Source organism: Bos javanicus, chromosome 17 (genome assembly GCF_032452875.1).
Source record: "Bos javanicus breed banteng chromosome 17, ARS-OSU_banteng_1.0, whole genome shotgun sequence".
Taxonomy (NCBI): domain Eukaryota; kingdom Metazoa; phylum Chordata; class Mammalia; order Artiodactyla; family Bovidae; genus Bos; species Bos javanicus.
Genome location: NC_083884.1, coordinates 45743526 through 45771294, shown reverse-complemented (window position 1 = coordinate 45771294; position 27769 = coordinate 45743526). Strand labels below are relative to the sequence as shown.

At 57.1% G+C, this 27769-nt stretch overlaps 1 protein-coding gene across 2 annotated transcripts; it reads left to right on the top strand.

The window, feature by feature from the left end:
• Positions 1-1265: 1265 nt before the first annotated feature.
• MMP17 (matrix metallopeptidase 17) lies at positions 1266-27769 on the top strand. Of its 2 annotated transcripts, XM_061384487.1 has the most exons (10): positions 1268-1489; positions 13376-13508; positions 14318-14447; positions 15138-15421; positions 16193-16369; positions 17888-17987; positions 20240-20322; positions 20420-20572; positions 23560-23817; positions 24841-27769. In XM_061384487.1, the coding sequence occupies exons 1-10, from the start codon at positions 1346-1348 to the stop codon at positions 25152-25154; spliced, it is 1776 nt and encodes a 591-aa protein (XP_061240471.1). In that variant the 5' UTR covers positions 1268-1345; the 3' UTR covers positions 25155-27769. The 2 variants fall into 2 exon arrangements, with proteins under 2 accessions (XP_061240472.1, XP_061240471.1); XM_061384488.1 differs by lacking the exon at positions 16193-16369 and having other exon boundaries at positions 1266-1489.

Sequence of the window (27769 nt, the reverse complement as noted above, 5' to 3'; positions counted from 1 at the left end):
ACGGTCTTCTGAGCAGGTGCAGTCTCCATGCTCCAGAACAGGCCACTGAGGCTCTGAGAGTAAGGGTGGGGGTTGAGGGGGAGTAGGATAAGCAAGACCTTCCCAGAGGGGAGCCAGTAGGGAGGGAGCTCTGCCCTGAAACCCAAACCACACTTCAAAGTAGGGGCCACCGCTCCCCTCAGAGTCGGGGACGTGGGTTCAGAAGTGCCTGGACCCCTAGAACTGGACCACAATCGACAGCAGGAGCTGAGAGTGGGGGTGGGGTGTGGGAGGCGAGCGGTTGTAGGAATTGTAACTGAGGTGTAGGAATATTTGCATTGGAACCTCGGCCCCCACATGCCCTGGGGAGCCTTTGATCCTTTGGCTCTGTGACCTCCCACAAGTTAGTTTATTCCTCTGAGGCCTCAGTTTCCTCATTTGATAAATGGAATAATAGTTTCTATCTCGAAAGATATGAGAAGTAAACGGGTATATACGGTAGGCGCTTAACTAGTGCACCGCACACACTAACCTCCCAACAGACGTCAGCTATTAACATTGCCCTCCCCACATCCACAATAGGCGCAGACCCCTGGTCTTCGCTGCCCCCCAGTAGCGCCCAGAGCCCACCAGAGTCGGTCCCACCTCCCCAGCGTCTTATTCTCTCATCCCAGCCCCTCCCAAGATCCCCCGGCCCCCGGCCTCAGCGCAGCCCGGCTCCACCCCCCGACCCCCTCCCGGTGCCCACCTCTACGTCGACCCCTCCCACTCTCGCACCTCGCCCCTCACCAGACCCCCACCGCTCACGCCCACCCAGCCCCCACCATCTTTCTACCACGGTGCAAAGGCTCCCCCAAGCGTCCGCCGGGCGCGCTGCGGCTGCCACTCCGGGTCCCCACCAGTGACCGCGAATCCGTGCTCAGCTCGAGGTCCGCGTTCGCGCGGTCTGAAGGCAGAGGAGGGGTCCGTCCTCCGGGAGGCGGCCCCTAGCTCCTGACTCTGTGCTCCCGCCCGCAGGCCTCCGCCTCTCTCTGGGCCGTCCGAGGACACTTGAGAAGTGCCTTCCTTCGGGCGGCCGCAGCCAAGGTCCCCGTGTAGATTCGCCGGGCCGGGGCGTGTGTGAAATCTGAGCAGCATCCTCTGGGGGGCGCGGGACTCTGGCTGGAGCGGGACGCGGACCCTTTAAGGAGAGGCGGGGCGAGCGCCGACGGCAGTCATTAGCATATATTAGCATGTCCCGCCCCGCCGCTGGGAGGCGGCGCTGGGCTCAGTCCGGCCGGGAGCCGGGAGCCGGGCGCGGGCGCGGGCGCTGGGCGCACGGGCGCGGGGGGACTGCCACCGCTGCGCCGCCCGCCCTTTGAGCGCGATGCGGCGCCGCGCCGCCCGGGGACCCGGCCCGCCGTTTCCCCGGGCCGGGGTCCCGCCGCTGCCGCTGCTGCTGCTCGCGCTGGCCGCCTGTGGGGGCTGCGCCGCGCCCGCGCCCCACACGGAGGACCTCAGCCTAGGAGTGGTGAGTGTGCGGCCGGGAGGCGGGCTCCCGCGGCCCGGGGAGACCCCATCAGGGCGCCTTGGCGCCTACGGGAACCCGGACGCCCTGGACCCATTTCCTGGGCGGGAAAGCTGAGGCTGGGTCGTAGGCTGAGTGTCTAACGCGGATCTGGGAGAGGCGCGCTGGATCCCTCCTAGGCTGCGTGCGCTGGGAGCCCGCCGCAGTCGCAGGAACCCGCGGAGGTTGGCGGCTTACCTGGCCGGAGCCCTGTTCCCGACTACGTGCAGCCCCAAAGAGGCCCCTGAGGCGGATGGGACAGCAGTCGCAGCCGCCCAGAGCTGGGCGTCCCGCGTGCGTTCCCAGTGGGAGTGGCGGGGGTGGGAGGTGCGCACCCACAACGGAGAAAAGGACGGAGCTGCGGAGTGTGGGCGCCCCGCAAAGCTGGTGGTTTCGAGTTTGCTCCGTTGAGGATGTTGAGGAACAAGGGAACCGACCCCCCAACCCTCCACTAGGCATGGATCTTAGCCCTATTTCCTGTTCCCTTCTACCCCCAGGACGGCCAGCCTTGCCTTGCCACCCTTGTCACCGTCCTGGACCTGATGAGGTGCCCCCCTCCAATTCGCAGGCTCGGATGTAGCCCCACCACCTTATTCTGCGCTTCCCCCCACCCAGTATCAGCTGTGTCCCACTGGCTTGGAAACCATACCGAGGGGCTGCGCAGTGGCCTCTTCCCACATTCCCTCCCCCGTTCAGTCCGCCAGGCTTGGAGCCTCCTCCTTGGGACTTGGAAGATTTAGATCACACTTTATGGGTCTCCACCCCCAAGCCCGGGGAGGCCGGGCGTGGGCACGTGGGGGCCGATGGATTAAGCAGATTCCTTCTGAGGCTTCCGCCCTGCAGTTGCCCTCACTTGGGCTCCCTGCCTCCGCACCTGGCCCTCGGCAGTCTCTTAGAAGGGTGCTGGCAGGGCTCCTCTCCCAGGCTATTAGCATTCTCGAGCTCTAGGTGGATTTCAGGCCAGTGCAAGCATTTGGGGGGCATCCACAGCCCTGGTTGGCAGGACTTGGCCACAGGTTCTGGGTGAGGAACAGTCTCTGGCCACCCCCACCCAGCTGCCCCAGCCCCCCTGCAGCCATCTGGGAGGGCACAGCCACAGTCCGTGCTGTCTGCACTCGAGGGACCCCCAGAGCCTCTTACTCCCAGCCAAACTGCTCTGAAATTCAGGTGCCTTTACCCCTTTGCTCTGGGGCTTGGGGTGTCCTGAATCCCCTCTTGGGGTGCAGGCTCTGAGGGCATCAAACCTCTAGGTCTGGGCTGGGTGGCAGTAGAACCAGGCTCTCACCTTCCAGCTTTGAGGGTTACTGGGGATCAGGCCCCCACTATCAGGACATGGAGCTCCTGGCCCAGTCGAGTTCATTTATCAGACCCAGTGCTGTTGTGAAGTTTCTCGATGCCCACCCAGAGGGAGCGGGTCAGGTACATTCCTCCCAGTTTGCACCTCCATGCCTCCTCCTCTGTCTGCTCCTCTGGCTTCCCCGGCACCAGGGGGTCCCCCAGCCCCACACCCTGTGGGAGGCACTAGGCAGGGGATGTGGCCCCTCAGTCTGGAGCCCCAGAGACTGCAGGGCCTTGGCATCCGACCCATCTGATAAAGAGCAGAGGTTGCTGCCCCTACCGGGAGAGACCCCCACCAGGGGAAGGCCAGGTCTCTTCCAGGCTGGTGTGGGAGAAACCTTCCTGCATCCTGCCCCCAATTTGCGAGCAGAGGGCGGTCTCTGGTGGTCTTCTGGGGAATGACACCTCAGTGCATCAGAACCAGAGGTGCAGGAAGACCAGCAGGGATTTGCAAGGAGGAGGGGGGAACTCCTTTCTACCCACCCTCTACAGACCGCCCCCGGGGGCCCACTGACTCTGGATATTCAGGTCTAGGGCTGCCAGTGAGGAGAAGGGCCCCTTTGTAAGTGTGACCCAGCTTCTGCCAGACAGAGCCGTGCCCAGCGGGTCTCTCAAGCGCTGGCTGCCCCCGGGAGGGGCTCCCTGGCCCAGCCGCTGCCGGAGCATCAGAGGAAAACAAAGCACCGGATTGAGGCCCGCTGTGCGGGCCCAACAGCAGGCTTTCAGGCCACGGTGGAGCGGGACAAAAGAGCCCCATGCCCTCCTGGGGTTGTCGGCTGAGCCGCAAGTCCTTCTGGGCCCGTTTTCATTATTTTATTTCTGAGTAAGTAATATCCACGGCAAAATATTCAGGCCATATAGAAGGGTCCACAGGGGCGATCGTCTCCCTCATTTCCTAAGCATTCTTCCAGAGGTTGTCTGGGTGCATAGAAGGGCATGGGGCCTCAGCCCCTTATTTCTATGGATGACAACCTGCTGTCCACTGCTGTGTGCCCTGCTGTTTTCACTTCCCAGTCTGTCTTGGGTAACGGTCGGTATTGGAACACATTTATCTGCCTGGTTCTTTCTGTCCACCCATCACATTTCACTACATGGATGTGACTGACATCTGTTAGCCAGACCCCGGCCCAGACGTGCCGGCTGTTCCTAATATTTCACCATAGTCAGGAGCGGCCAGAACGCTCAGTTACTGCAGCGTGAGTATGTGAGGGGCTCAGCCCTGCGGGAGCCTGATGACAGGCATGCACGGAACATGTCACGAGTTGACAGATTTGCCGACCAGTCCTCTAAAGTTTGGGCTTACCTGGTTGCTCAGTGGTAAAGAATCTGACTGCCAATGCAGGAGACGCGGTTTTGATTCCTGGGTTGGGAAGATCCCCTGAAGAAGGAAATGACAACCCACTCCAGTATCCTTGCGTGGAAAATCTCATGGACAGAGGAGGAGCCTGGCAGGCTACAGTCCATGGGGTTGCAGAGTGAGACATGACTTAGCAACTGAGCACACACCTCTAAAGTTTGTTCTCGGGTTTCTATCTCAGCAACAAAGTCTATGAGCTCTCGTGCCTCACACCACACGTGTCAGCAGTTCTTTTGGTTCTGACTATGGTTTGTGTCTGAGAACATGTAAGGGTGGCCAAGAATCAGCAGGGCCCTCCCCCAGTGGCCCAGGGGCTGGGCAGGGGCTGGAACACCTGTGAGCACCTGTCCCCCTGCAGGGGTGCGGAGGGGGTGACGCCATCACCCTGGCCTCAGCCAGTGGCCTCTGGGTCCCTGCTTCTCAGTACCAGCACCCAGGCAAGCCTGTGGGCACTTGCTCAGAATCTGCCTCAGACCTGGTTTGGAGCCAGGAATATTTCTCTCGGTGCAGTCAGGGAACCCAACCCAAGGGGACAAGGGCAGTCTCCCTGAGCTGCAGGGAGAGAGCCTCAGCTCCCAGGTCTCCCGCCCACCCCTCCAGAGCTTGAATTTAAATGTGAAGGTCTTAGGACCCAGCTGGTCCCCTCCCCGACCCCCCCTCACCATTCCCACCCTGCAGGCATGTTGTCAACAAGTGAGTTCATTTCCCGGACACTCATTGCCCTGGGCATCTGAATGACTGAGAAGTCTTTGTGGCACTTTCATAGGGGCCCATGTGGTGTGGGCACAACCACGCTGGACGCCTGTGGTCTGAGCCCTGGGAGTGTGGACTCTGACTAAACAGGCCGGTGACCAGCCTGGCCACTGAGGAAGTGTCATTGCTCTTTCAAGAGCTCTGGAACTAGCCTCTGGGCGAGGGTCCCAGGCTGCTGCCTACCAGTCTGGGGGGAAATCTGTGCTGGGCCTCAGTCTCCTTATCTGTAAAATGGGGCCATGAGAACAGAACAGTTGGGATATTACCTGACTGATGCCCCTGAATCACTCACAACAGCATCTTGTGGGAAGTAAACTGCCTTCACACACTGAAGGGGAGTGTGGAAATGGGGGGAAGGCTGGGGAGCAGTTAGGGGCTCACCGGGGTGCTCGCCAACGCAGTGCCTTCCTGAGGGTTTCCGAGGGTGCTCTGAGTGCACCACGTGGTTTTTGCCTCTTGGTTAACGGTGGCTCAGAGCTTCCAGTGAGACACTCCGGGTGCAGAGTCTGTGCTGTGCACGTGAAGGGTGACAGACACATCTGTCACACACTAGCTCACAGCCCTCTGGGTCCCTTCCAGACACCATACTGCTTTCATGAGGGAAGGACTGTGGTCTGGGCAGGATGCCAACCCCACTTCCCCTCCTTACCTGGCCTACTCGTCCACTTCTCCACCCTCTCTTCTCTCTGTACCCCAGTCCCACCAGCTCCTTTCTGTTTCCTGAACTTCCCACACTGGTTCCAACCACGGGGCCTTTGCACTGGCTGTTCCCACTGCCGTAAATTTTTATCTCGGCTCATCACCTAGCCAGCTCCTCACCTTTCAGGGCTCTGCCCAACGCCACCCCACCAATCACCCGTTTAAGGAGCCCCTCCACGCTGTCTTACTTCTATTAGCACAGGGTGCGTGGAAATAGGCCCTGAAGCCCAGGAGCCTGGGTTCCCTTCCCAGCTCTGTCCTGTGCTGTGTGACTGTGAGCAAGTGTCCTGACCTCTCTGCCCCTCAGTTTCCTCATCTGTAAAATGGGCATAATAATAGCCCCTATTCCAATCCCAAAGAAAGGCAATGCCAAAGAATGCTCAAACTACCACACAATTGCACTCATCTCACACGCTAGTAAAGTAATGCTCAAAATTCTCCAAGCCAGGCTTCAGCAATATGTGAACCGTGAACTTCCTGATGTTCAAGCTGGTTTTAGAAAAGGCAGAGGAACCAGAGATCAAATTGCCAACATCCGCTGGATCATAGAAAAAGCAAGAGAGTTCCAGAAAAACATCTATTTCTGCTTTATTGACTATACCAAAGCCTTTGACTGTGTGGATCACAAGAAACTGTGGAAAATTCTGAAAGAGATGGGAATACCAGACCACCTGATCTGCCTCTTGAGAAATTTGTATGCAGGTCAGGAAGCAACAGTTAGAACTGGACATGGAACAACAGACTGGTTCCAAATAGGAAAAGGAGTTTGTTCGTCAAGGCTGTATATTGTCACCCTGTTTATTTAACTTATATGCAGAGTACATCATGAGAAACGCTGGGCTGGAAGAAGCACAAGCTGGAATCAAGATTGCCGGGAGAAATATCAATAACCTCAGATATGCAGATGACACCACCCTTATGGCAGAAAGTGAAGAGGAACTCAAAAGCCTCTTGATGAAAGTGAAAGTGGAGAGTGAAAAAGTTGGCTTAAAGCTCAACTTTCAGAAAACGAAGATCATGGCATCCGGTCCCACCACTTCATGGGAAATAGATGGGGAAACAGGGGAAACAGTGTCAGACTTTATTTTTCTGGGCTCCAAAATCACTACAGATGGTGACTGCAGCCATGAAATTAAAAGACGCTTCCTCCTTGGAAGGAAAGTTATGACCAACCTAGATAGCATATTCAAAAGCAGAGACATTACTTTGCCAACAAAGGTTCGCCTAGTCAAGGCTATGGTTTTTCCTGTGGTCATGTATGGATGTGTGAGTTGGACTGTGAAGAAGGCTGAGCGCCGAAGAATTGATGCCTTTGAACTGTGGTGTTGGAGAAAACTCTTGAGAGTCCCTTGGACTGCAAGGAGATCCAACCAGTCCATTCTGAAGGAGATCAGCCCTGGGATTTCTTTGGAAAGAATGATGCTGAAGCTGAAACTTCAGTACTTTGGCCACCTCATACGAAGAGTTGACTCATTGGAAAAGACTCTGATGCTGGGAGGGATTGGGGGCGGGAGGAGCAGGGGACGACAGAGGATGAGATGGCTGGATGGCATCACTGACTCAATGGACGTGAGTCTCAGTGAACTCCAGGAGTTGGTGATGGACAGGGAGGCCTGGCGTGCTGCGATTCATGGGGTCGCAAAGAGTTGGACACAACTGAGAGACTGATCTGATCTGATAAGATCATTGCAGCACTTCTTTATTTATTGAGCACCTGCTGTGTGCCAAATGTGAATTGACCCCCACGGACCGCACACCCATGTCCTCACAGTTTCCCCCTACAGCTGCTGTGAACGTAACTCAATAATCATTGCTCATTAGGATCACTTATCATAGTTATCACCGTGACACCTATTTTTCACATATTTAGTGTTGGTCTTTCCTACAAGACTGTCCCTCCTGGGTGGACGGCAGGGTGGGATCTCCCCAGGTCTTCACCATCCCCCCAACATCTGGCACAGGGAGCCCTCAATGAGGGTGTCCAATGGATGGATGGACTGTCCGACGGGGGCCTGGGAGCATCCCCATGGGGAAGATGCTGGGATAAGGGATCATCCCAACCATAAGCAGCCCCCGGAGAAATTCCCACCCTGCTGTGGGGGCCCCAGGTCCTTTCTCTCTGGGTCTTTATCGGCTGGACATCCAAGGGGGTCACACACAGACTCAAGCCAGAGCCACACCATGTGACCGAGGGCCATTTCTGCAGCTGCACCTAGGTGGGTGGTGTGTGGGTGGCAGATGAGTGGGTGAAGGTCAGAGGTGGCAGCACTCAGTGGGTGCTGAGGGTCTGTTATTATTTGGGTCTGGGGGTGGGTGCTCTAAAGCCTCTGCCCGCCCACCTCCATTGTCCCTGATGCTGTGGCGGTGTCTGCACTGCCCTGGCCTCCGTTTCCTCGTCGGTGCCCTGAGACCAATGACACCCACTCTGCATACCCCCATGAGGCTGGCGGACTCCAGTCAGTGACAGAGCATGAAGTGGGTGCCGGACAGTTCAGCCGTCTGGCCCCACGGTCCCCACTGGCCCCAGGCCCCTCACAGCCCATGGACGGGTGTCCTGGGGTCAGCTCGCTTCACTCCCATCCTGGTCCCACTGCCGTCACACAGGGCAAACCCTTCTGCACCTCCATTTCCCCACCTGAAAATGGGGCAACAGTGGCCAGGCCAGGGCTGGGGGAGGACCTAAGGAGGCACTGCACACAGTAAGCGCCTCTTGTTTACTGGCACCGTCCACACACATTACAGCAAGGCCTTCCCTCACCCTCCATTCCAGCCATCCATGGCAGGTTGGTTTACTGAGTTCCCTGGGAGCTGGCGCTAGGGCCATGGGTTGAAGGCTGACCCACTGGGCGGAGGGACTGTCAGGACATAAACACGAGGCCTCTTTGTGGGGGCGATGGCCCACTTGCCTGTGACTCTGATGAGGTCAGGAGGGAGTTTTGTGGTGTGTGTGTTAAAACATCGTTAGTGATAAACAATACAGAGAAAAATAAAACCAAGCAGGCAGGGGCTAGGGGGTTGGGAAAGCCATGGGAAGCATGGTAGGTGACTTCGTCTGGTTTGTAGGAGGGGCCAACACCCCACCCCCTGCCAGTGCCTTGAGTAGAGCACTGGCATCTCTGGGCCTCAGTTTCCCCATCTGCAGTAATGGCTCAGCTCACAGGGGCCCTGGCAGGGAGGAGGAAGAGAGCTGGCTGTTAGGGATTACCCACGATGAAGCGGCCCCTGCAAGTTTGGGGATCCCCCTCCCACCCCTCCCCCCTCCTCTTGGCCTTCTGGAAAGTTCACCCTCTGCCCACATAGCCTGGTTGCCCTGGAGACACGGTCGCCATGGTGACAGAGGGAGGACCAGTGGGTGAGCACAGGAAGGGGCTGGCCCAGGCGACCCACAGGCTCTGTAGGTATTAGGGGGCAAGGGGCGGGACTGGAGACAGCTGGGTGGACAGGAGGTCTGGGCCCCCACCCCAGGGGCTGATGTTCCACGGGCACTACCGTGGAAGGGGCAGGAAGAGGGGCTGCAGTGGCTCCAGGGGAGGCCTAGGCAGGGCGTTTGGCAGCCTTTGCCCTGTGCAGGGACCTCAGCTCTGAGGTTAAGTTCTCAGCCTGTTTCCCCTCTGATGTTCCAGCCTGTACTAACTACCAGGAAAAAAAAAATTAAACCCCAGCCATTCGGGAATTTTTGTCTCCCCTGAAGATTGGGATGAGCTGGCAAGTTGAGAGGAGGAGAGACAGAGAAAGGAGTTTTTAGACATCCCCTCCCTCCCTGGGCTCCAGAGCTGTTCCTTTCCAGCAGCGATGGGGGCTTCTTGTGTGGACACGTGTCTCCACTGAACAGGGGAGAACAGGATGGCTCAGGGCTGAGGTGGGGTCCCCATGGGCTCTTCAGGACCAGCAGCCTCCCCCTAAACCCACCAGAGGTTTGCCTTGTTGTCACACATCTCCTGAGGATTTCACCCCCAATGCCCCCCACCCCCTCCAATGGCCCCCACCACCCGCCAACCCCCTTGAGCTGAGAGTTGTTCCCAGCCCCCATTCCAGCTGCTGCTGCTGCTAAGTCACTTCAGTCATGTCCGACTCTGTGCGACCCCATAGATGGCAGCCCACCAGGCTCCCCCGTCCCTGGTGGGGGGGGGGATTCTCCAGGCAAGAACACTGGAGTGGGTTGCCATTTCCTTCTCCAATGCATGAAAGTGAAAAGTGAAAGTGAAGTCGCTCAGTCGTGTCTGACTCTTCGAGACCCCATGGACTGCAGCCTACAGGCTCCTCTGCCCATGGGATTTTCCAGGCAAGAGTACTGGAGTGGGGTGCCATTGCCTTCTCCGCCTATTCCAGCTAGTCCAGGAATTAATGCAGAAGCCCACCAGCTCTGTGCGGGCCAAGGGGAGGAGGTGAGGTGAGGTGAGGTGAGGTGAGGTGAGGGTGTGAAGAGAGGGGACAGCCTTTGTGATGGGGGAGTGGCCGCACTGGGGGCAGGTGGGCCAGCTGAGCCCAAACCTGTGGGCAGGGGGAGGGGAAGGGTGGGGACCGCTCCCTCCCACCAGCCCCCCAGATCCCATCAGCATGCTCTCATGCTCTTGCAGCCAGCAGGGGCCACAAATGGCAGTGCTCCGGAGTCTGGGCAGGTACCAGCAGCTGCTGATCATGGCCAGAGCAGTGCCTGTCCAAGGGCAGCACGTGCCCCAGTCCTGCCCTTGGTCTGCAAGTGGGCACAGAGCCCAGCACTCAGACCCCCAGCTAAAACCTCCTGCTTTGCAACGTTCTCAAATATTTCCAAACCACCTGAAGTACTCTTGAGGCCTAAAGTCCAAAAATGTGCATGGCCTCCCAGCAAGGCTCGCAAGACCAGAGGAAGCCACTCCTTTGTAACCCTCATGGAGCCCTGGGAGGGCTGGGAGCAGGGGCCTGCTTGGGTCAGACACCCAGCTGTTATCCCAACCTATAGTGTAACAGTTGGGAGGTGGGTGGTCCTCCCAGGGTGTCTCAGCCCCAGCCTGCCCAAAGCAACTGGCCTGGGTGGGGAAAGGCTCCCACCTGAATAAATCATTACCTGGTAGGGGAAATGGGGCCAGCATCCTCACCTAGCATCATGTACTATCTAAGGGAACTCTGGAGGACTTCCTGGAGGAGGCAGCCTCGCAGTGCTGAACGGCCCCCAGCTCTTTAGCTCAGGCCTGCAGTGTTAACAAAGAGCTGCAAAATGTGTGTGTGTTTTCTGACTTTGAGAAGGAAAATGGCAGAATCAAGATTTTTAAATATCTTTAAAAAAATTGTCCCCAAAAATGTGTAGCCACAAATACACATCGGTCTTTTTTTGTTATTTTTATTGGAGTAGAGTTGATTTGGGCTTCCCAGATGGTACTAGTGGTAAAGAACCTGGCTGCCAATACAGGAGATGTAAGAGAGGCAGGTTCGATCCCTGGGTTGGGAAGATCTTCTCAAGGAGGGCATGGCAACCCATTCCAGTATTCTTGCCTAGAGAATCCCATAGATGGAGGAGCCTGGCGAGGCTACAGTCCATAGGGTCGCACAGAGTTGGACACAACTGAAGCAACTTAGCATGCACACATGCCCATAGTTGATTTACAGTGTTGTGTTATTTTCTGTTGTATAGGTATGTGAATAAAAATACACATCTGAAACATGAAATACTCTCTTGGGCATTTCCAGGGCCCAGTGATTAGCCATGAGACTTGCTTAGTAAATCTTGTTGATAAATGATGGTATACATTTTTTAAATAATTTTATTATTTATTTATTTATTTTTGGCTGTGCTGGGTCTTCGTTGCTGTGCGAGCTTTCCTCTAGGAGCGTTGAGCAGGGGCTTCTCTCTAGTTGCTGTGCATGGGCTTCTCATCACGGTGCCATCTCTTGCTGCAGAGCTGGGGCTCTGGGGTGCATGGGCCTCGGTGCTTGTGCCATGTGGGCTCAGTAGTTGTGGCACACAGGCTTCATTGCTCCACAGCATGTGGGATCCTCCCAGATCAGGGATAAAACCCGAGTCTGCTGCGTTGGCAGGAAAGCCCCTGGGTTGCATTTTAATGTGTTTGAAGTGATGTGAAGGGAGGTCCTCCCAAAAGATGGGTCCTCGGGGATGTGGAGGCACCAGCACCACAGAGGGCAGAGCCCAGAGTGGAGATTGAGCCTTTCCGCCTACTCGTCTGAGCACGGGATGTCACTCAGGTGTGTCCACTGGGAGCAGCCTGTGGTTGCTGTTCACTGTCCTGCTCGACAACCTAATAGGGGCTCCCAGACCTGAGAGGGGCCTCCTGTGTCCCCCAGTTGGGCACATTCTTGGAGGCCCCCAGAAGTTAGGGAGGAAGTCAAGGAACAGAGAGAACCCCAGCAAGGACTCAGTGTTTCCTAGAAAGCAGGGGTGGGGAGTGAGGGGGGAATCCGGCTGGTTCTCTGCAGGTGTATGCAAATTATATGCAAATAATTGAGGACACTCCTGGTCAGTTGAGGCTCCTAGGCATTCCCAGAGTATGGACCCCCTCCCACTAAGCACCTGCCAGGCCCCTGGAGGTGGGGGGGGCATAAATCCCCGAGGCAAGGAGTCGATAGGCAGGAGCTATATACTCACCAGCTTCCTGGAGGCCCTGTAGGTGGTGTAAATGAATAGAGCAGAAAAAGAAAAAGGAGACCTGAGAGTCAGTACCTCTCTTGAAGCCTGGTCTGGAAGGGAGTGGAGCTCAGAGAATCGCCAGAACCCTGCCTTCCAGCCACACATGGGTCTTCCCCAGACTGGCTGGTGAGCCTGCCCCCTGGCACTGTGTCCACGTGGCTGAGTGCTTTTCAAGGGGTTGTCACCCAGCTTAGGAAGTGGGCGCCTGCACCATTTGCCTTTGAAGAAACAGCAGCCCCCCAGGGGGTCCCCATGGATGGCATCAGTGCCTCCCTGTCCCCCCAGATGGTAAAGGTGACTGGGCCAGGGAAGGGGGTTCTATGTGTGTCCGTGGCATAAAGGGTTGCCCCTGTTCCTGCTTCCTGCTTGGCTCAGGGGTTCCCCCCGGGGCACTTTGCAGAGTGTCCCCTGACAACCAGCACCACACGTCCTTTACGTGGAGGGTGCCTGTGTCAGGTGCTGACCTAAGGGTTTCCACGTTCTAACTCATCCTCACTTCCACAGGTGAGGAAACGGCCTAGAGAGAGCACTGACTTGCCTCAGTTGCACAGTGAGGAGGGGGCTAGGTAGGATTTGAACCCAGGCAGCCTGGCCCTTAACTTCTGTGCATCCACAGCACATGACCAGATTCTTAAAACCGGTTTCTGAGCCCATTGCCCTTCTCAGTGTGGGTTTCAGAGCTTAGGTCCTGAACTGCTGCCTCACTGCCAGCTCAAGGCCTGAATTTGGCACTCATGATGTTAAATAACCTTTTAAAAATTTCAATTTTGTAAGTGTCCCTTGGGCATTTTGCTGTCTCAGGAGGAGGGAGGTGGGGCAGGCTGCCATGAACAGTTGTATAGGTTGGGCACTGCTGAAGCCCATCCCATCTAAGGGGCATCAAGTTTATCAAGACACTTCTGCAGCCTTCTGTAAAGAAATTTAAGGAAAGAGCAAGAGACACCCTGTGGGCTAGTGGGCAGGGGCTAGAGTGTTGAGCTGAGCTGGGAAAGGCCTGCCCCTTACAGCAATGGGGCCCCGGGCCATGGCTCTTCAGGTGGCTGAATACCCATCTCCCACCCCTCACTCTGCTCTCTGCCCGCAGGAGTGGCTGAGCAGGTTTGGCTACCTGCCCCCAGCAGACCCCGAAACGGGACAGCTGCAGACACCAGAGGAGCTGTCCAAGGCCATCGTGGCCATGCAGCAGTTTGGAGGCCTGGAGGCTACTGGCGTCCTAGGTCAGTCCTCGGGATTCAGTGGGAGATGGGTGCCAACCTGGCTTCTCCCAAGTACCCCTGCAGCCTACCTTGCTGTCCTGGGACAGGGGGGAGGATTCTTGCTGCCTGGGGGTCCTCCATCATCCCCCTCCCCTCCCTATCATCATCCCCAGTGTGTGCATGGCAGTGGGTGAGTGTGCCAGCTGCGCTCAGACCCCATTTCCACACTTACAGCGGATCTCAAACTCCATGCCATGGGCCAGGCAGACCAGGTGTGGGAGTCAGTTCTGGCCACCCAGGCCCAATTAAGCCTTGCCCCATCAGGGATGGGGGGCAGCCCTGTGCTGTCAAAACTCCCCACTTTCCAAGGGAAACCATAAATCTGGGATGTGTATGCAATGCTCCACTTTTTACATTTTGACAACAAATTCCAATTTTGTAAAGACTCTCAGTAGGGCTGGCTGATCGAAACATGTCTATCCCCAGGCACATGTGTCACACACAGAGCCATTGGGCTGTGTGTCCTGTGAGAGGCAGGAAGCGTTGGCAATGGTCCCAGTTGGGGTTGTGCCCCCTCTGATTGCTTGGGGCCCCTGCCATACATTAGTAAATGCTTGGGCAGCCCCCACCCTGTCTGTGGACACACTCCTGGCAGTGGGGCCTGATGCAGCTGGAGACCTAGGCCTCGTCCCCCAGACCTTGGGCAGGGAGCTAAGGGGACCAGACTGGGGCTTGGAGCCCATTCTCAGGGAGCTGCTGGGAATGCCCGGTTGGGGGTGAGTGTGTATGGGGCCAGACTCCTGACCTCTGCCTGCCCGCCCACCCCGCAGATGAGGCCACCCTGGCGCTGATGAAAACCCCTCGATGTTCCCTCCCTGACCTCCCGGCCGTGGCCCTGGCTCGAAGGAGACGCCAGGCTCCAGCCCTGACCAAGTGGAACAAGAGGAACCTGTCATGGAGGTGGGCAGGGCTTTCCTGGGGTCTGGGTGTCATGAGGGCAGCCAAAATGAACACTTGCAAACCAAGGCTGAAGAGACAGGATTTTGTCCTCTTGCTTCTGGAGATCAGAAGCCCGAGATCCAGGGGTGGCAGGGTGGTCCCTTAGAGGGGCTATGAGGGAGAGTCCGGCCTGGCCTCTATCCAGATGCTGCAGGCAGCTCTGGGTCCATGGCTCCAATCCCTGCTTCTGTCTCCACACGGCCTCCTTTGATGTCTGTGTCCCCTTTTGTCCCTTATAAGGACACTCACTGGATACAGAAAGTGAAGGTGTTAATCACTCAGTCGTGTCCGACTCTTTGCAACCCCACGGACTGTAGCTCACCAGGCTCCTCTGTCCATGGGATTCTCCAGGCAAGAATACTGGAGTGGGTTGCCATGCCCTTCTCCAGGAGTTCTTCCTAATCCAGGGATTGAACCCAGGTCTCCCGTATTGCAGGCAGATTCTTTACCGTCTGAGCCACCGGGCCGCCCTAATCCTGGATGACCTCATCTCCATCCTTGCCCCGATGACATCTGCAAATCCCATTTCCAAATCAGGTCCCCGGTGCCCCACTCGAGGCAGAATGTTCCCAGGAGTGCACTGCAGCCTGGGCGGGGGCGCTGGGCCTGTCCCTGCAGCCTGACCCCGGGCTCTGACCCCGCCCACCCCAGGGTCCGAACGTTCCCGCGGGATTCGCCCCTGGGCCGCGACACAGTGCGGGCGCTCATGCACTACGCACTCAAAGTCTGGAGCGACATCACGCCGCTGAACTTCCACGAGGTGGCCGGCAGCGCCGCTGACATCCAGATCGACTTCTCCACGGCCGACCACAACGACCGCTACCCCTTCGACGGCCCCGGCGGCACGGTGGCCCACGCCTTCTTCCCGGGCGACCACCACACCGCAGGGGACACCCACTTCGATGACGATGAGGCTTGGACATTCCGCTCCTCAGGTGTGTCCAGGGCAGACCCAGAGACCCTGCATCACCCCCCGACCCCCAATTGACCCATGATGGTGTAGGGAGTCACACCAGTGCCCCAGCACTGGAAACCACATGGCCTCCCCCGAGCCAGGCCCCGCCCCCAGCCTAAAGCCGTGGGCACCTGTCCAACTCAGGAGGATAGTGCTGTGGTCCTCGTCCAGGCTGATCTCACCAGCCGTCTCTGGCACGGGCAGCCTGCCTGGCCAACCCTGGCTGGGATGTGACTCTGTGAGCCCAGCTTGTCCTCATCCTGGTCTCCACTTCCAAGATGGAGTGGGAACTTGCAAGGCCTTGGCAGGCCTGGGCACATCACCACTTCTGCTAAGTCCCACTGGCCAAAGAAGTTGCAGGCCCCCAGGTTCAAGGTGGGAGGAGGATCAGAGCCAAGTGGCACAGGGCATGACTACAGACAGGGGAGGTAGGGACCCTTGAGAGGGTGGTCTCTATGTCAGGCTGAGGAGCCCATACCAGCTGGAGGAACCAGCAGGGATCCTATGGAAGCTATGAGTGGCACACGTGGGGTGGAGAGACCAAGAGACGTCAGGGCCTGAGACGCCCCTGAAGATCCCATCGAGCCTCCTAAGAACCTGAGTGACTCCACAGAACCCCTCTGTCCAGGACTGGGGCCTTCTCCACAACCATCCTGGCGGGCCCATCACATCCCACCCCACAAGTCCCGTCCTGGTGGCCCAGCAGGAGCTGGAAGCCCCTCCCCTGACTCACTGGCTCCTGTGTCCCCAGATGCCCACGGCATGGACCTGTTTGCGGTGGCTGTCCACGAGTTTGGCCACGCCATCGGGCTGAGCCACGTGGCAGCCACGCGCTCCATCATGCAGCCGTACTACCAGGGCCCAGTGGGTGACCCACTGCGCTACGGGCTCCCCTATGAGGACAGGGTGCGCGTCTGGCAGCTGTACGGTGAGCCCTCCCCTCGAGAGCCAGCATGGGTCACCGGGGGATGGGGACAGCAATGCTGGGGACCCCCAGAGCCCGGAACCCCACGGAGGAGGGCTGGTTCTATCTTCGCTATGTGCCCAGCATCCAGGACCTGCACATACTGGCTGCCCCTCAGTATGTGTGGAATGAATAAACAGGTGATTCTGTCACCAGGGGCTTTTCACAGAGCTTGTCTCAGACCCCCCCTGGGCAAGATCCCACGTTCAACCCCCAGGGGGTTTCAGGTTGTGACAGCTGACATTGACGGTGACCCAGGGCCCCCGCAAAGCACTTACATGTACTAAGTCATCCAGTCTTTACAAGCTGTGGAGTCCATACTGCACCCCTACTTAGAGATGGGAGAGCTGAGCCAGGACTGGCCCAGAGCCAGGGGTCACCTCAGGAAATGTGGCAGAAGGAAGCCCGTCCTGGGAGCTGACAGGAGCCTGGGTGGGGCAGTGATGGGCCCTCCCCCACCTCCCCGTCTTCACACTGGGCCCCTCACCCCACCACAGCGGCCAGAGCAGTTCCCTTAAAGCCTGGGGCGGAGCCTCTCACCTGGGTGGGGGTGGTCAGCCTCGCTTTATGCCCCGTTGCAGCCCCTCCCCTCCACCCAGGCCCCTGCCCTGCTTCACTGCTGCCTTTGACGTCTGTGGACTTTTTTCCTTGAATTTATTTATTTTTTAATTGCAGGATAATTGCTTTGCGATACTGGTTTCATTTCTGCCATACGTCAACATGAATTAGCCATAGGTGCACCTCTGTCCCCTCCCTCTTGAACCTCCCTCCCTAACTGTAGTAAAATTTACCATTTTTACCACTCTAGAGCAAACTATTCAGTGACATTTGGCACATTAACAGTGTTGTTCAAGCATCATTTCTATCCACCTCTAGAACTTTTTCATCCTCCCACCCCCCTCCTGCCCCCGCCTCCCCCATTAGCAGTCTCTGCCCAGCCCCTGGCAAATACTCAGCTCCTTTCTGTCTCCATGGATTTGCCTCTCTGGACAGTTCACATAAATGGAATCCTGCAATGAGTGGCCTTTTGTGTCTGGCTGCTTTCACTCAGCATGTGTTTTCAAGGGTCATCCCCGTCATAGCATGCATCAGTAATTCCCTCCTTTTTACGGCTGAATAATTTTATTTATCCATTCTTCCGCTGATGGACATTGGGGTTGTTTCCACCTTTTGGCCATGATGAATAATGTTGCTATGCACATTCATGTGCATTTTGTTTAAATAGTTGTTTTCTGAAACACTTGTTTTAAGTCATCAAGGCACCCATGCCTTCTGCTCAGGCATCTCGATGCTCAGGCTTGGGTGGGGGGGTGGGCATCTCCCCTGTCCTGCTCACCACCACACTCCAGTTCCTGACTCAGTGCAGGCGCAGTGCCTGCCCACCCAGTGGCCTCGATTCCATCCTGGCAGCTCCAGAAAGGGTGGTGGGGTCTACAGGGAGGCAGGCATGCCAGGTTCAATGCAACCTCCTTGTCTCCACAGGCGTGCGGGAGTCAGTGTCCCCCACGGCTCAGCCGGACACCCCAGAGTCTGAGGAGCCACCCCTCCTGCCAGAGCCCCCTGACAATCGATCCAGCACCCCGTAAGCCATGGGCCCCTGTCTGCACTCTGCAGCCAGCACCACTCCCAGCAGTGGCTTAGAGTCCTGAGCTCCAGGGTCATCTGGGCCTGCTGAACTCTGAGAAATGGTTTCTTTTCTTATGGACAGAACTGGAAGTGTTACAGGAAGGGGGACCCCTTCCAGAGCCCAAAAGTGGGCTCGTATCTAACACCTGGAAATGAACTGTCTGAGGAGACACACATGCTGGCAAAGCAAGAGACTTTATTGGGAAGGGGAGCCTGGGCAGAGAACAGAAGGGCCAGGGAACCCAGGAGAATTCCTCTGCCGTGTGGCTCCCAGTCTCGGGTTTTATGGTCACGGGGTTAGTTTCCAGGTTGTCTTTGGGCAATCATTCTGACTCAGAGGCCTTGCTGGTGGCGCGTGCATTGCTCAGCCATAATGGATGCCAGTGAGAAGGGTCTTGGGAGGTGGTAGGACACGTGGTGTCACCTTCTGACCTTTTCCAAACTCTTCCAGTTGGTGGTGGCTCATTAGTTCCGTGTTCCTTACCGGGACCTCCTATCATAAACTAACTCACACACATGGTTACTGTGGTGCCTGGCCCGGGTGGGCAGTTTCAGTCAGTGTGCCTCCCCTCACAGAAGGGACAACTAGCCGCCCAGCCCAGAACTGTGCAGAGGCATTACTTTCAAACCCACGATTCCCTCTCCCCCTTTGTCACAGTCATCTATGGCTGTGTAACAAACAGCCCTGCCTTGTGGCATCAAACCACCACCATGTCGGTAGGCTCATGGATTCTGTGGGTCAGGAATTTGGACAGGGCACAGGGTGCTGGTTAGCTCCACAGTGTTGGGAGCATCTACTGGCGACTAGAATCCTCTGGGGGCATCTTGACTGTGGTCTGGTGCCTGGGCTGGGCTGACTCAGCTGGGCACTCCTCTGTGGCCTGTGCTGGAGGCTGGACTCCTACAGTGGGTGTCCCAAGGGAGCATCTGGAGGGCTGGCAGTGCCAGAGGCCAGGCGACAGCTGCCTGTCTTTTAAGGCCCAGCCTCGGATTCGTCTCGCTCAGTAGTAAAAGCAGCAGCCAGAGCCCACCTACGCTCACCCCCACCCCAACCCCACCCCGATGGAACAAATGCCACCGAATCTGCAGGGGCCATCCTCATCCACCCCCCACCTCCACCCTCACAGCCTCTCTGCCCACTTCACGCTCACACGAAACACACAAACAGAATATGTATTTAGGCTTCCGTGGTTCGTTTTGGTTTTCTAAGAGTGGAATGTTTTTACGCTTTTCTCACTCAGCTGTCCGTGGTGAATTTCCACTGAGATCAACAGCTGTTGCTTTATCTTGTGTTGTTATTGTTCTTCATTGCACTTACTTATTGAATAAGTAGCACTTGTCAGTGTACACGGCTCCAGAGGCACAAAAAGTACCCGCGGTGAAAAGTTAGTCCTCACCGCTGATGGACAAGCCCTCTCCCCAGGACACGTAATTGTGGATGTGCGTGTCCTTCCAGAGAGATTCTACACGCGTCTAAGAAAGTTAAGCATGTAGACATACACATGTGAACCCAGTGGGACGCTCGAGTGCTGGTCTGCACTACGCCTCTTGCCCCAGGGCCCGTGGAGGGCTCTGTGTCTGTGAAGACACCTGATTCTCTGAGCTTGAGCCGCATGATGGTGTGCATGTGCCTGTTTTATTTTTTATTTTTTTATTTTCTTGGCCACACTGCACGGCGTGTGGGATCTTAGTTCCCCAGCCACAGATTGAACCCGGAGCCCTTGCAGTTAGGAAGCACGGATTCCTGACCACTGGACTGCCAGAGAAGTCCCCTGCCCTGCCCTGTTTTTTAAGTTCCTGATCTTTTATCCTCACAAATGATGTTGCTGTGAGTGCTGTCAGTGGGCTGAGCTGCAGACTCAGAATTGGAGGACCCAGCAAGTATGCTCAGCGTTTCCATAGAAAGCACCCGGCTGCTTCCCGATGCTTCTCTGGCAGCACTGAAGGTGCCTGCTGTGCTCCCTGACGCTCGCTCACCCAATGATCCATCTTCGCCACCTGAAGGGCCAGAATAAGACTTGTTTACACCCACTTTTCTCTCTTGACTAAACTACTGCAGTCGGTGAGCCTGCAGGCGGTGATGCGGGATGAGGGGGTCCTTGGAAGAGGCTCATCCTGGTGGCCTTGTGCAGCCTAGCTCCCCAGGGCGGCTCAGCTCAGAGTGGGGCTGCCTCCCTGCCCTGCCCTGCCCTCTCTCTCTGCCCCCAGGCCCAGGAAGGACATGCCCCACAGATGCAGCGCCCACTTTGACGCGGTGGCCCAGATCCGCGGCGAGGCCTTCTTCTTCAAAGGTAACCCTCGTGGGGTCCAGCGGCCAGTGGACGGAAGACCGGGTCCACCCTGGGCCCCAGACCGGCCACCTGCAGCCCCACCCCCTGTGTCCCCCAGGCAAGTACTTCTGGCGGCTGACCCGGGACCGCCACCTGGTGTCGCTGCAGCCGGCACAGGTGCACCGTTTCTGGCGGGGCCTGCCGCTGCACCTGGACAGCGTGGACGCCGTGTACGAGCGCACCAGTGACCACAAGATCGTCTTCTTCAAAGGTGGGCGGGCCCCTACCCGGGTGCCTGCCAGGCATCGCTGACCGGGGGACCGCAGCCCTCACTCTCTAGGACCCCCAAGCTTGCATCTGCCCAGGAGCACTGGTCCTGTGGATCTAGAGCTCAGGGCAGAGAGCAGCTCATTATTTTGTGCACTCAGCCAATTTGTATTTATTGAGCACCTGCTGTGTGCCCTGCACTGAGGTAGGCACTGCAGGCATGCAGTGAGCGAAACACAGATATATCCCTGCCCTCATTCTGGGGAGTGGGGGGACACAGTAAGTGCCCACAAGCAATAAGGAAGTTAATTTCAGAAGACCTGAGGGAACAGCATTCCAGGCAGAGGGAACTGCCAGTGCAAAAGCCCTGAGGCAGAAACAGTCTTGCTGATTCAAAGACCTTAGAAGAGAGTGGTGAGGCTGGAGCAGAGTGAAGGATGAAGATTCAGGGGAGGCGATGCAGGTCAGGGTGACACCCGAGGAGCCGTGGGTGTCAGGCTGGATTTATTCTAAGTGCAGAGAGTAAACTGAGGACCTCCCTGGCCCAGGCCCAGCTCCCTAGTCTCAGTTTAGGGTGACAGGTCCACTGGAGGAGGGGCATCACTTCACCCTCTAACACCCCCTCTCCTGGGCTGGGCTGGGGAGGCACAGTTTCTGTTCCTGGGGAGCATGCTGTCTTTGAGGGGCAAAGGCAGGGTGCCTGCCTGCAGCAGGAGACCAAACCCTGCCAATTCTGTGGGCACTTCAGGGCTCTGAGCCTTCCTCCATCTCATATGCATGGCTGTGCGGACATACAGGTGTGTTTTGGGGATCTGTAGCTCCCCAGAGTGAAGGCATCCTGCTGCCCTGATCAAGCCTCTTCAGCCTGGCCTCCCTTGAATGGGGCCCGAGTTCACCTGCTTCACACCCACCCTGGCGCCACCACCACCCCCAACAGTGGAATCACTGTCTCCCAACCTGGATGCCTAAGGCAAGCTACAGTCATGGTGGTGGGACCTGCCTGGCATCTTCTAAATAATTTGGATTATTTCTCAGCATTTAAAACTCAGGAGGTCCCCATGAGAAACCATAGCTCTGTCCTGAAACGTAAGACAGTGTGGGCGCTTGGGGCCTGTGCATTTGCCTGGCAGAGTCAGCTGCAGCAGGTCAGGCTGCCCGGTCCAGGTCACCCACGCCAGGCGCCCACTTGGAGGAAAAACTCACAGCCCTTTTCATTGTTTGTATGGGGCCCTTTCTGCAGCTGGGCCATCCTTTCCTTCAGTGGTTTTCAGTCTCTGACAGAGGATTTTTTAGAAATTATTTTTAATTGTGGTTAAAAAAAAACACATAATGTAAAATTTACTATCTTAACCACTTTTAAATGTACAGTTCAGGAGCATTAAATACATTCACCCTATGTCCAACTGTCACCACCATCCATCTCTACAGCTTCTTCATCTTGCAAAGCTAGCTGAAACTCTGTCCCCTGTAAACACTATCTCCCCATCTCCCTCTCCCAGCCCCTGGCACCCACCACCTGACTTTCTGTCTCCATGGATTTGATCACTCTAGGGACCTCACACAGTGGAACCATACGGGATTTGCCCTTCTGTGATCGGCTCATTTCACTGAGCATAAGGTCCTCCAAGGTTTCCAAAAATCACACCATTTTTGGAAAGTTGTACAAACAGATTTGAAGTTCTTGGTGATTTCTCCAAGGTTCATCCATGTTGTAGCATGTGTCAGAAACGCCCTTCTTTTTTTTTAAGGCTGAGTAAAATTACATTGTCCTGAAGGAGGAAATGGCAACCCACTCCAGTATTCTTGCCTGGGAAATCCCATGGACAGAGGAACCTGGTGGGCTCCAGTCCATGGGGTCACAGAGTCGGACAGGACCGAGCGTGTACACGACACAGTGAATGTTCCGTTGTATGGATGGACCACGTCTTGTTTATCACCTGTTGATGGACACTTGGGTTGTTCTCACCTCTTAGCTATTGTGAACAACCATGAGTGTACAGACAGCTCTTGGAGAACCTGGTTTCAGCTCCTTTGTGTGTCTTTCCAGGGGTGGGGTTACTGGATCCGGTACTAATTCCATGTTTAATTCTTTGAGGAACTGCCAGGCTTTCCCACAGCAGCTGCACCATTTTACATTCCCACCAGCAGTGCCCAGTTTCCCCACATCCTCAGCTACTCTTGTTATTTTCTAGGTGTGGAGGGGGGAGGTTGATAATGGCCGCGCTAGTGAGTATGAGGCGGTATCTCACGTTTTGACGTGCATGTCCCTGGTGATTAGTGATGTCAGAGGCACATTTTCTCCTGTGCTGCTTACTGACCATCTGATTATCTTCTTTAGAGAACTGTTTATTCCAGGCCTTTATCTGGCCAAGGATGTTTTTATGTTTTGCTTTTTTTTTTTTTTCCAACTGTTTTCTAAATAACTGGGCTAATTTTTGCTAAACCTGAGTGGGAGTAGGGGGACATGACAACACCTACTCAAACGTATTTCTCACATTTCCACCCTTCTGTGGCAGAATAGCTAAGGATGTTTCTAGAGCTCAAAGCCCAGGATATACCCAACAAGCATCTTAATCACACCATTTTTGGAAAGTTGTACAAACAGATTTGAAGTTCTTGGTGATTTCTCTGCTTCTGTGTAGTCAGACAAGGCTGCACCCAACCAGGTCCAGTTGGGCCTTGACCCAGTGCCCTTCCTGCCCATGAACATACTCACCCACCTCACCGCAGAACTGAAGGAGACCCCGCAGACCAAAATGGCTTCTCCGGGTGGGGGTGGGGACCCCCATCTGTGATGTGGCTGCCTTATCAGACCCCACATCCTCTGGCTGCTGCAGGTGTGGGACCCCAGCCCGGCTCACAGCAGGTGCTCGGTGAATCTCAGGGGCGCGCGCACATTGGGGTGTCCGCCCGCGGGAGGAGCAAGGGCTGGGGCCCCCGCCTAGAGGGCTGGGCGAGCCCCGGCCCACGGCTCTTTCTCTCACCCCTCAGGAGACAGATACTGGGTGTTTAAGGACAATAACGTAGAGGAAGGATACCCGCGGCCTGTCTCGGACTTCGGCCTCCCGTCGGGCGGCGTCGATGCCGCCTTCTCCTGGGCCCACAATGACAAGACTTATTTCTTTAAGGACCAGCTGTACTGGCGCTACGATGAGCACACACGCCGCATGGACCCCGGCCACCCGGCCCAGAGCCCCCCGTGGAGGGGCGTCCCCAGCACGCTCGACGACGCCATGCGCTGGTCCGACGGTGAGCCGGGCAAGGGCGAATCCCTGGCAGCCTCAGCCTCCCCACTTGGGGAGTGGGGATGCAGGGGTGCGCCTGCCCCGCCTCCTTGGCCACAGACCTCCCCAGGACCCCCCTGGCCTACTCCTCTGGCGCTTTTCACCTCTCCCCTCATCCCTTCCTTGCCCCCGTCACTCTTCCAGCCGTAGCATCCTCACCTCTTGCTGCCACACAGACACGCGCGCACGGAAGCACGCAGGCACACACCCCAAGGCCTTTGCACCTGCGGTGCTTCCTCCTGGAACACTTTTTCCCCTCATACCCACGCGGCTCCTCCCCCACCCACCTCAGTCCTTCTCGCAAACGTCCTTGCAGCGCCCCCTGCCTGCACCACCAGGAAGTACACCACCTTCCTACAAGGGCAGTTAGTTCAGTCGCTTAGTCGTGTCCGACTCTGCAACCCCATGGACTGCAGCACGCCAGACCTCCCTGCCCATCGCCAACTCCCAGAGTTTACTCAGACTCATGTCCATTGAGCCGGTGATGCCATCCAACCATATCATCCTCTGTCGTACCCTTTTCCTTCCTGCCTTCAATCTTTTCCCAGAATCAGGGTCTTTTCTAATGAATTAGATCTTCACATCAGGTGGCCAAAGTATTGGAGTTTCAGCTTCAGCATAAGTCCTACACGGGCAGCTTGTGTTCTATTTTCAAAGCAATGTCCCCAGCATCTAGAAGAGTCTGGCACATACTACTAGGCTCTCAGTAAATATCCAGTAGGGGAAGAAGGAAAAAAAAAAGGGGGGGGGGGGGTACTTCATTCATGCCCCTGCCTCCAGGCGGCTCCGTGAGCTTTCCCAGACCCCTTAAGGTTCTGAATGCCCACCGATGAGCTAGCTGAGAGAAAGACTCTTGACTCTCACCTAAGACATTTTGCATCTTCTCTACTGGCCGCACAGCTCTCCGCTCCCGGTCCTCCGGCTGTCTAGCCTGAATCCCGCGTGCTGCAGCAGCTGGAGCTCAGGTGCCCGCTCTCTTCTCCCCTAGGTGCCGCCTACTTCTTCCGCGGCAAGGAGTACTGGAAGGTGCTGGACGGCGAGCTGGAGGTGGCGCCCGGGTACCCGCAGTCCACCGCCCGGGACTGGCTGGTCTGCAGAGACCTACCCGCCGACCCCGAGGGCATGGATGGAGAGGCCGGGGCCCACGCGCGGCCAGGACAGCGCGACCATAGTCGCTCGGAGGACGCCTACGAAGTCTGCTCCTGCACCTCCCTCGCCGCCCCTGCCCCGCGGGCCGTGGGCCCACTGCTGGCCGTGCTGCTAAGCTTCCTGTGGACATCGGCAAAGGCCCTGACGCTGTGACATTCGGTGCTGGCCTTCTGGCCAGGGCCCGGAGCTACGAAGTGCAAGGACTGGTGCCCGCCCCTCCAGCACCCTAGGCAAGTGTGGCAGCAGAGCGGACCCCGCCTCGCGGGTGGGGACGGGCGCCCCCTATTCCCGGGCCGAGGTCACCGGCTGCAGCCTCCCTAGCTCTGGCAGAGACCAGCAGAGGGCGCTGCTCCTCGGGCTGTGGATGCGGGGGTAGCGCCCGCCTGGCCTTGACTATGGGCTGTGAGCTGGGAAGACTTCTCCACGGCCCTGATGGGGGCCGGAGCTGTCTTTTCAGCCTGTGAGTGACGGCATCTCACGGAAATTAACAGAAGATTAATATCTCACGGAGATTGACAGGAGTGGGCAGGGGTGGGGGTGTTACATCAGGCCTCGGGGCCCTCGGCTCTCCAGGCCCTGGAAACGGCAGCCCAGGAGTTCCACGGGCACCCCCTCCCCATCACCGGACCGCACTGCCGCCCCTGGTGCTTCCGCCCACCCTTGGGGCTTCCTCTCCTGGTCCCTGTGGGCCTGCTGGTTGCCTTGATGAAGGCAGCCTCGCCACACACAGGTGCGTCCCCAAGCTGGGGCCGTGGTGGTCTTGTGACGCATTTCAAACAAACACGACCTCTTCCTGCTTGGTAATGGCTCAGACTTGGCTCCCTGATGCGCCCAGGCGGGTGGAGAGTGGGCAGCCTCTGGGTTTGGAAGGACTCTTGCAGCCCTGACCGCAGACCACCAGCACTCTGGAGTGGGGTGGGAGGGGCCTCCAGAAATGCCTGTGTAGTGGTCACCAACACCTTCCTGCCCAGTACCTCCTTGACTCCTCCATGACCATCCCAGGTTGTTACACCCATTTCACAGATGGAAAAGTTGAGGCCCGGTTCAGGGACATGCACCTCCTGCCAGCAGGCAGGGGTCAGGCTGGGTCAGGTCTCAGAACCTGAGGTTCTGGCACGTTGGCCCGGCCCTCCCTGATGGATTTAGTGCCTACTTGCACGTGCAAGTACTGCTGTCAGTACGGGACGTGCAGAACGAGACAGGTTCTTGGGTGAGGCACCTGGGATGCCATATGCCACCCTGTGTACCCCGGGACGTGGCCCAACAGGAAGTGTGGGTTGGTGGCTTGGCTGGCCAATCCAGGGACTCTGCTCCATCCCGTTGCTCCTCTGCCCCATAGCTCCTTATCCAGGATGGCAGCCGCGAGTCCCACCCAGAGAGGCAGAGAGTGCGAGCTGTACCCTTCGCCCTGCAGGGGACCTTTCCCTGAAGCCCTGGCTGCCTGCCTGCTCTCACTGGCAGGGAGTGACTTTTCCTGGGGGTGCATAGCTGTGGGAGCAGGATGTTCTTTGCCCATCCCTGCAGCAGCCATAGATGCCCCAGGGTAGAGCACTTGGCCTGAGAACCTCTGGTCTAGACGAATCACTAACATCTCTTCCCTGGGACTAGGGAGAGGCAAACACCTCTGGCAAAAACGGGGTTGGTCGGGAAGAGGATAAGTAGGTGGGGGTGAGCATCAGGGCGTAAGATAGCCTGAAGAGACCCTGCAGGGACTGCTTTAGAGCAGGTATCTCCAGGCCGGGCGCCCAGCTGGAAGCATAGAAATCACCTAGAACCAGCAGAAACACAGATTCTCCAGCCTGCCTTTACCTGCTGATCAGAAGGCTGGGGGGCAGGGCTGGCCATGTGTTACCCTACCCCCATTCTCTAAGTGTGAAGCACAGGCAAGTTTGTGAACCGCTGCTTTCCAGGAGGCTCCAGAAAGGCCTCCCAGAGGAGGGGGATGAGCAGAAACCAAGGGAGGAGGAGTTGGTTGTGCTGAGATGAGAGAGAAGAGTCCAGAGTCCGGCTGGGGTGTGGGGGAAGGGTAGGTGCACACATCTAGGGGGTGAGATGGGCATGCTCCAACAGAAGACACTCCATCCTTTGGCCAGAGATTTTCCAGAGGAGAGTGGGAGCTCAGGAGGGCAGGGGCAGTCTTTGTCCGGGGCTTGCAGGCTGCTGTAAGGCGTTGGGATCCACTCCCAATGTCATGGGAAGTTGCCAGCCCCAGCTCTAGGGAGAGGCAGAAATGTTCCCATTTTCAGAAAACAGTGCAGGCTCCTGCAGCTACCCGGCTCCTCCCCTACCTGCGCCCAGGTAGCAGAGGTCAGCTCAGGGCCATCCCAGGACACATGGGTAGGCATGGTGCCACAGGCAGGCAGGCAGTCTCCAGGCCTGGCCCTGTGTTGGCTGAGCCAAGCCAGGCCACATCCCACATCCATCTGTCCGCCATCTGGTCTCTGGACCCGGAAGGGCTCTTTGCCCATCAGACCAGACCAGATGGACTAAAGATCCCTCGTGGGTGGAACAGGCTGCCTTTGCTCAGCAAGGGCACCTCTCCCGACACGGTCCCACTCCTTTGCATTCTCCAGCAGCCTGTAAGGGGAGCCAGTCCCAGGCCCTCGCGCAGTTGGGGAAACGGCCCAGATAGGGTCCCCTGGGCACACAGCCTATGGGCCAGAGCCAGCTGTGGACCAGGTCTGCAAGAAGCCAGATTCTCTCTTGGTGGGTGATGGTTTTACTCTTGTGTTAAAGCCAAAGATCATTTTATAAAACTTTCCCTGTAA